This window comes from Euwallacea fornicatus, chromosome 32 (genome assembly GCF_040115645.1).
Source record: "Euwallacea fornicatus isolate EFF26 chromosome 32, ASM4011564v1, whole genome shotgun sequence".
In the NCBI taxonomy this organism is placed as follows: domain Eukaryota; kingdom Metazoa; phylum Arthropoda; class Insecta; order Coleoptera; family Curculionidae; genus Euwallacea; species Euwallacea fornicatus.
Genome location: NC_089572.1, coordinates 30,346 through 38,039, shown reverse-complemented (window position 1 = coordinate 38,039; position 7,694 = coordinate 30,346). Strand labels below are relative to the sequence as shown.

Genomic DNA, 7,694 nt, shown 5'->3' with positions numbered 1-7,694 from the left:
AATAATATTTTTACCAAAAATTGTTTCAAGTCCAAGTTAGAAGGCTAATTTGTCGTCACTTTTTGATTATCTTAAACTTTTTTCTGCCCACAATCTTCCAATGAAGTTCAACTTGAGTATTTTAAATTTCACTTTTTATTAATTTTTTTTAATGGAATCTATAATTATTTACTCACACAAACGTATCAAATTTTATTAGGGTTAGAGAAGAAACATTTTGAGAACTTTTTTTCCCTTATTTTATTCATGCAATATCAACTCGGTCACAAGAGCAAAATAACAATTTACAGCTTGCAAGAATTAATTGTTACTAAATGTTTAAACTATTTTCTCAAAGTGTGTTCCGCTGTTATTCCAACACAGTGGTATTCTTCATAATGAATGATCCCACTTCAACACAGGTGTCTTGCCTGTGTAATGTAACTCGATGCAAGATAACAGATATTATTATTAAAAAAACATGTTGCTTCTACTATGTAACTATTGTAATCGATTGTTATTAAAACTAGTTTTTAACCAAATTTTTTTTACTACCCTAAGTCGGTGTTTATATGCATCTTATCAAATAGAAGGTTGATTATACCATTAACTACTACATAATGTCCTTTGGTTGAACTCCGGACTCAGCTGATTGCTTGGTTATTGGGTTAAGGTTAAGTTAGTACAGAGTACTAAGCAATTCTTCGTGAGCAATACAAATAGGGTTAATTAGAAAGATGATATATTTTAATAAGTACGTTACACCTGATTGATTGCATTACGCCGATGATAAGAGCCCCCAAGTTAACTACGTTATTTGACCGATCGTTATTAACGTGACATTTTAAATGGCGCCGAAGGAAAAAGTTACAGAGATTTAAATCAGGTAACCGGGCTGTCCTCTCTATTTCATTTCGCAAAAGGTTGGCACTGCCTCTTTTTTAATTAAAACTTGCACTTTCTGGAATGCCATTTTCTTCGCTTTCAAAAAATACAGAAGACCTTTATATTATTTTTTTGTTTTTATCAATTTTAATTTCTTTGGCTACCATAAAGAAAATAAATTTTTTCTCGGAAAGATTTCGTATCTATCCCCATTAAAATCAGATATACAGGGTGGCCCACTTAAAACAGTTCACCTGAAATATCTTGTGTGGAATTTTTTTCGGGGGTCGTAACCCCTTTGTTGAACGATATGCAGGGGTTTCTTCTTTGAAGGTCGGATACCACCCGCGAATTATTATACGAGAGCGCTTTACACGCGAGCGCTACTTGTAGTACTTGTCGGTTCAAGGTACCGACGTTGCACTTCTAGTTACGAGAGTCCAGGATGGACTAGATACCTGCTTAGCAAGGTAAACACGTTAGGATCTCCCAAAAGTCTTGGAATTAAGACAACCCGTCAAATTATTGCACTATTTATTAACTTATTCGTAAATATATATTACTAAACTTAATTGAAGTAAACACGGGATTGATTGATTGCGAGGCCGAGTATTAGTACGAGTTATAATTTGTTGGGGTATTCGAGATGCTGAACCGTCAGCAGCACTGGTCAGAGTCGTGAGTATGATAACGAGAAGAATGAATGTCATCAATCCCATCCTCTCCCAGCCCTTAAGTACTGAGAGATGATGACCAACCGACATAGGCGTACTATTACTCGGGATGACTTTCCCTTGAAGAAGGTCCGTTAGGCCCAGAACGACGGCCAATGAGCAGATTATCCCGTGACCGGAATATTGCCGTCGTTCCGAACGAAACGTGACGGTCCCCCAATTTCGCTCACCGCCAAGAGGTAACGATGGGGAATTCCGACACCCAAGAACTACGTCCGATGCACATTTATAACTTGATTACCTCGCAATATAGTTTCTTTGGAAGAACACAAAGCCGAGGAATTTTGACTAATAAACCATTTGTTTAACTATGACGGGTCGTGACATCTGGGAAGCAAGCAAATACAAAATGTGCAAAGGCGTAGCTTTGGGGTTTACATCAACTACCAATATATCAAGTCTTGGCACCTCAAGTCTTAACACCCTTCAAGAATCTTAAATGGGACGGTGGTCAAATGGAACATCAAATCAAAAAGATTACAATTTTTATGTTTTTGAATGTTGATGAGTTTTAAATGAATCACCCTGTATATGAATACGCCAATAAGAGTAGGTTTCATAAAACAATTCGAAAATAGCGGTTGACATTTTAAAAACTAAAGCTGCAGTTCCCATTAATGTTATGAGGTAAGAAAAAAAAAGTGCAACAAATGAAAAAGTTTAGTCTTATTAAATAAATCAGGAAATTCTTTCCATTGCAGGAAATTCTCAAGGAAAAACCCAACCAAAATTTCATATTCAGTCCTTTTTCGTTGGAAGCAATCTTGGCTTTGACCGCGGCTGGTGCCAAGAATGACACTCTCTTAGAGTTCGCTCCCGCTCTTAATTTACCCACCCAAGAAACGACTGAAGAAGCCCTTAAGTATGTTTTTTTTAACGTTGTGCCCTTGCTAAACACTTTTTTTGCAGAAATTTATTTATTTTGTTAAATCAAAAATCCAAGTACTTCCAGTTATCCGCAGCCAATAAATTATTCGTGAATAATGATTTTCAAATTCTGGACAGTTTCAAAAAGCGAGCCATCAAAAATTATAACGCCGATATCAAAAATATTGACTTCGCTAAGGTATTTTATTGAATTTTCCAATAATTAACATTGTTAATTTGAGTTTTAAGAGGATTAAAGCAGCTAAAAAAATTAACCGATGGGTGGAAAAGCGCACCAACAACAAAATCAGGAACATAGTCGATCCTAATGATATCAATCGTTTTACCAGATTGTACCTGGTTAACGCTTTATATTTCAAGGGTAAGAAATAATCGTTTTCTGTCCATTTGAATTACCAAAAGTATTTAGGCACTTGGGAGAACAAGTTTTCGTATACCAACAAGGAGACTTTCTATATAACCAAAACAGACACTAAATAAGTTGATATGATGCATAACGAACACGAATTTAGGTACTACGAATCTCCAACGCTTAAGGCCAAATTCTTAGAGTTGCCATATTCTAAAAACAATATTACAATGACCATCGTTCTCCCCGATGAGATCGAGGGGCTTGCTGGTCTAGAAAAAGACATATATCCCCTTCTTAAACCCCAAAACTTGGGGTATGAATATGTGTCTGTAACTCTGCCTTCTTTTGTTGTTGAGAGCGAGTTTAACTTGAAGCCCATCTTAGAAAGAGTAAAAATAAGTCTCATCATTGAAATTAGCTTTTGAAAATAGTTTTTCTTTAGTTGGGATTGAAAAAGGTGTTCAGCCATAGTGCGGATCTTAGCGGGATTTCTACTGGACCTTTGAAGGTGTCTGCAGTGACCCAGAAGGCTTTTATCAATGTAACCAAGTTAGGAACTGAAGCTACAGCTGCAACTGCCGGTAAGTGATTTTTTTGGGGTTTTTCATGTTTTTGCTGCTTTCAATTATTAACTTTTGCACTATAGATTTAGAGCCTCAAATATCGCGAAATGTTAAGTACTTTATGATCAGTATTTATTCGATTAGTGTAGCAACAGATACTGCACTAGACACGTTTATTTCCGGTAAGTAGCAGAGTTCACACCGTATCGTTGGGAATAGAAAAGAATTATTCTCTTTTTAGTTTTAATTGTTGTATTAAGAAAATCAGCCATAATCGGAACGAGGCCCATATTTCGAGCTGACCATCCGCTTTTGATTTTTGTTATAAATAATTTTCAAAACTACAATATTACATTACATTATCGTAAACGGTAATGTAATTTTGTTTACTGGGAAAATTAATTAAAACATTCACAATTAATATTTGTATCTGGTTAGGTGTTGTTGAAAGCCTTAATCTTTAAGATGAAGCATTACTGGCACAAACATAGTCAATTGTATAAGAAACTAACCGAGAATGTAAACAAAGCTGTAGGCAACCTAACATACACAGCGATATCTATGAATGTAACCCAGTGTTATGTCGGCTGTTGGTTGGAGAGGTCAATCATCATTTCTTGCACTGCATCCATTGAAGAGTCCTTGTTAACAATGAACTAACAATACACTAGGTATCCTCAACGAAACAATGCTTATTATACAATACACTCAGATTTTTCCAGCAGACAGAAGCAAAACCATTCCAGAAAGTTCAGCTTTCTTCGGATTTCTGAATAAATATAGATTTTTATGCATTATACACAGATAGATGAAATCATATTTCCTTCATCTCTATTAAGAACTGAGTGAAATCTAACTTTAATACATTGCTCAAACCCGACAAATATTATTTCTTTGCTTAAATATCTTAATATCTGGTCTCAAATATTGAAGATCATCTGAGAAATTACACTTAAGATTTTATGCTGCACAAGTGGCAATACGATCAATACAGTTTAATGAGGACGGTAGGAGGTAAAAATATGGATGTTAGCCGTAGTAACTAAGCCAAGCACACACAGGTGGCGCAATCGATAAGTCTATCTGGTGAAGCCGCAAAAATTAGGACGAAAACCACATTTATGCTTGTTTCAATGCAGACTTCAAAGCCTTATTAAAACACTAAAACTGCAATATAGGGGAGGGATACCGTCACAACAAGCAAAGATATGGTTTCTTACAGCATTTTAAAAGTAGAATATCGAAACTTTATTTGTCACGTACCAACTTACCGACAATATCAGTACCAACACCAACTAACACTCACTGCTGAAAACCATGTTTATTGATCCTTGACGTAAAACTCACGATGAACGTAGACTGGATCGTTACGTTTGAAGGACCACCCTGAACTTACAGTATCAGGGACACTTTTTTCTGGTTCCAATTAATTAACACCCCGTTTAACAATAACAATGATTTATTGAACTTACTGCTAACTAATTTTACACCAGACGAGTTAGGACTAACTGACAACGAGCCACTATATCAATTTAGTGGTTCAGTTAAGTCCCTGCGTGTACATTCAAAGTATATATTGATCTTTTTTGAATATATTTCCCGGAAAAATAAATGCCTAAGTCGTTCAGATAGGATCACTTGTCAAAAAAAGCCCCACAATCTTCCTTCCCAGATCTTAAGTACCAAAATGCCAGAACCTCCAGGCAGAGGTGTGCTGCCTTCCCGAGCCAACTTTCACACATCTGGTACCTATTTTCAAGAAATGTGACAATTAGTCGGGTACTTTTACGACGCACTTCTATTAGGATATACGATATGCTTTCTTAACTTATCGTAGATATATCCCAATTTTTAGTGTGGCAAAAGGGAACGAACGTATCTCCCCCCGCACTAAACGGCCCTTTCACTTCTTGAGGTGGTTTGTTTATCAAAGAATACTGGGAAATAATTTGCGGGACAGGGGTGTAACTTAAGGTCTTAAAATACAAATTAATCTACTTATTATCTCAATGGGCCTACGTCTTAACAAACCATTCATATTAGCTTCTAGAACAAATAATTTTCAGCTATCGGTGTTGACTGGTTCCATGCACTGTGAATTTTTTAATATTGCAAGTTGCTCAAGTTGCAAGCATGGGTCCTAACCTAAACTAACCTCAAAATTTAAATACAAAGCCTGCACGTACATATCCATATGACTTTCCCTTAACCTCTTTATTGGCCCAATCTGCATCTGCATATCCTACTAAAGGATTTTTGTTTTTATACCACAATGTGATTACATTGGTACCTTCAAGTAAGTTGTATTAAAATTGAACGTCGAATTCAAATTTAAATAAATATTTAAAATAAACGAGTATCGACTTCCAATACAACCGGAAGAATGACGTCATTGAAAATGTTTTTTTTAGTGAGGTCGTCACAAGGCTCTTAATCTTAATCAAACCACTAAATTGTTGTTACTTTGCTGTTCGTAGTTTTTCTAAAATGTCTAATGATGCTTCTCGGGGGACACCCTGTATAATGCATACGATAAAGACCATATGTTAGTAAAATTTTACGGTGGTGGTTCTCTGGACATCTGAATGTACCTGGGAGTTCTAATTAAATACGCATTTTACTTACAAATTGTTTGTTCAACTCACATAGTTCCATTTTCTTTGTCCTCATCACCTACAGGACGTTTCGTTACAGACAACGGATTTCTCTGTTATGTTAGATCTAACGACGTCATGCTACTTATAGGGCGAATCGTTTATAGGGTAGGTGTGTGGTTTACCTACGCATGCGTCTCTATTCCTACGTTTCTTCCGGATGGTTTTGTAGCACCGGATAGGGGGTACTGGTACCGATCCACGTTCACTCACACTTTGCGTTTCTTTCAATATTTACAGAATATAGAATATCAGACGCGGAAATTCCAAAGCGTTTCATAGCCGATTGTCCGTTTAAGTTTTACGTGAGTGTCCATGGAATTGTCCTTTTAGCAGGACGAATTCTAGGAATTTAACCGCAGGAACATGCAAAGTAAAGGTTATTTTAACTTATCTGCGATCAAAGTTAAAATCATCGCGAAATAAGTAGTTTGCATTGGGTGTTTGGTGTTGCCACTGCATTTACGGGTTTTAGTAGAAGTTCGAGTAGATCTTAGAGGTTTAAGGAAGGTTAAAATTATGTTAATTTTTGTTTTAATCTATGAGGTAGCACAATCTCTGTCATATCCAGCTAAACTTAGCTTCATCGCCAATCATCCGTTCATCTATGCCATTAAGACGTGGAATGTCGTTTTATTAGCTGGACAAATTGATCCATTTAAAGCGCGATTTATATTATGTGTAGAGATTCGTTTGGTTTTTAACTTTTATTCTATTTGTGCACGTATATGAGTATATTGCATAAAATAACATGACTTAAAGGAACATAGAAGAACTGATTGTTTTTTTTTTATTACATCAAACCCTCATTTTATCTTTGATAATGCATGATTTGTTTATTTCAGTCGGGCAACCATTAAGGAAACGGATCAGGATTGCACCTGCTACAGGATTCTTAGTGGATCATCCCTTCATTTATTACATCAAATTTCAAGATATTTTGCTGTTTTCTGGAAGAATTTCGCAATTTTAACTGTGCCCTAACATATTGCCAGTTTCTTAAATAAATGTATTTAATGAATATGTGTTTTTTTTCCATTCATTTTGTACCAAAATTTGTGCTTAACGCTGATAGGAAATTACATGTTACCAGATCTAGCTTGAACTAACCCGGCTCCAACGTTTATTGTAGTGTTAATGAATTTTTTGTATGTAATAACTGAGGTATTTCGGTAAGGATTCCTTCTAGAAGAGACCACATATTTTGTTGCCAATCATCCATATACTTATTTTATACGGATGAATGAAGTAATATTGTTTTTTTGGAGATGATGATGTAAACTAACTATATGTCAGCGCCTTCGAAATTATTTACAATTAGTGATAATGAAAAAGGATCCTTGGAATAGTTAAATTTTGGGTGATGAGTTTTTAAGGGAGTCTGTCTGTCCTTAAATTATGGGCGGCTGACTGATTTGTGTATTTTTTTTTGGACAAAGAACAGACCTGGTGTGGGAAATTACGCCAAGTCGGATGGAACGGGGCCAGAAGGGAAAAGATGAAGAAGGAGAAATAGAACAGTCTTGCGAGAAAAACGAATTAAGGAACACTGGCTCCGGATCACCAGTTCTTGGTCCCCTTTGTTCTTTTCTTGTATTCAAGATTATATAAATTGCTTTGTGCTAATTAGCATTTAACA

General features: G+C 35.8%; 2 protein-coding genes across 2 annotated transcripts; both read left to right on the top strand.

Annotated features, from left to right (window-relative positions):
- Positions 1-377: 377 nt before the first annotated feature.
- LOC136348409 (serine protease inhibitor 3/4-like) lies at positions 378-2,966 on the top strand. Its single transcript, XM_066299202.1, has 5 exons — positions 378-419; positions 2,300-2,460; positions 2,508-2,664; positions 2,715-2,847; positions 2,896-2,966. The coding sequence occupies exons 1-5, from the start codon at positions 378-380 to the stop codon at positions 2,964-2,966; spliced, it is 564 nt and encodes a 187-aa protein (XP_066155299.1).
- On the top strand, positions 1,013-7,028 carry LOC136348157 (leukocyte elastase inhibitor-like). Its single transcript, XM_066298772.1, has 5 exons — positions 1,013-2,664; positions 2,715-2,847; positions 2,896-3,227; positions 3,281-3,419; positions 6,901-7,028. The coding sequence occupies exons 3-5, from the start codon at positions 2,973-2,975 to the stop codon at positions 7,026-7,028; spliced, it is 522 nt and encodes a 173-aa protein (XP_066154869.1). The 5' UTR covers positions 1,013-2,664; positions 2,715-2,847; positions 2,896-2,972.
- The last annotated feature ends 666 nt before the right edge of the window (positions 7,029-7,694 follow it).

Excerpts from the sequence above, each read along its gene's own strand:
- LOC136348409 (XM_066299202.1), top strand. The coding sequence starts at position 378 with ATGAATGATCCCACTTCAACACAGGTGTCTTGCCTGTGTAAT. Across the intron at positions 420-2,299 it reads AGGTGTCTTGCCTGTGTAAT|GAAATTCTCAAGGAAAAACC; the intron begins GTAACTCGATGC and ends TTTCCATTGCAG. Across the intron at positions 2,665-2,714 it reads AAAATATTGACTTCGCTAAG|AGGATTAAAGCAGCTAAAAA; the intron begins GTATTTTATTGA and ends TTGAGTTTTAAG.
- LOC136348157 (XM_066298772.1), top strand. The coding sequence starts at position 2,973 with ATGATGCATAACGAACACGAATTTAGGTACTACGAATCTCCAACGCTT. Across the intron at positions 3,228-3,280 it reads TGAAGCCCATCTTAGAAAGA|TTGGGATTGAAAAAGGTGTT; the intron begins GTAAAAATAAGT and ends GTTTTTCTTTAG. Across the intron at positions 3,420-6,900 it reads AGCTACAGCTGCAACTGCCG|TCGGGCAACCATTAAGGAAA; the intron begins GTAAGTGATTTT and ends TGTTTATTTCAG.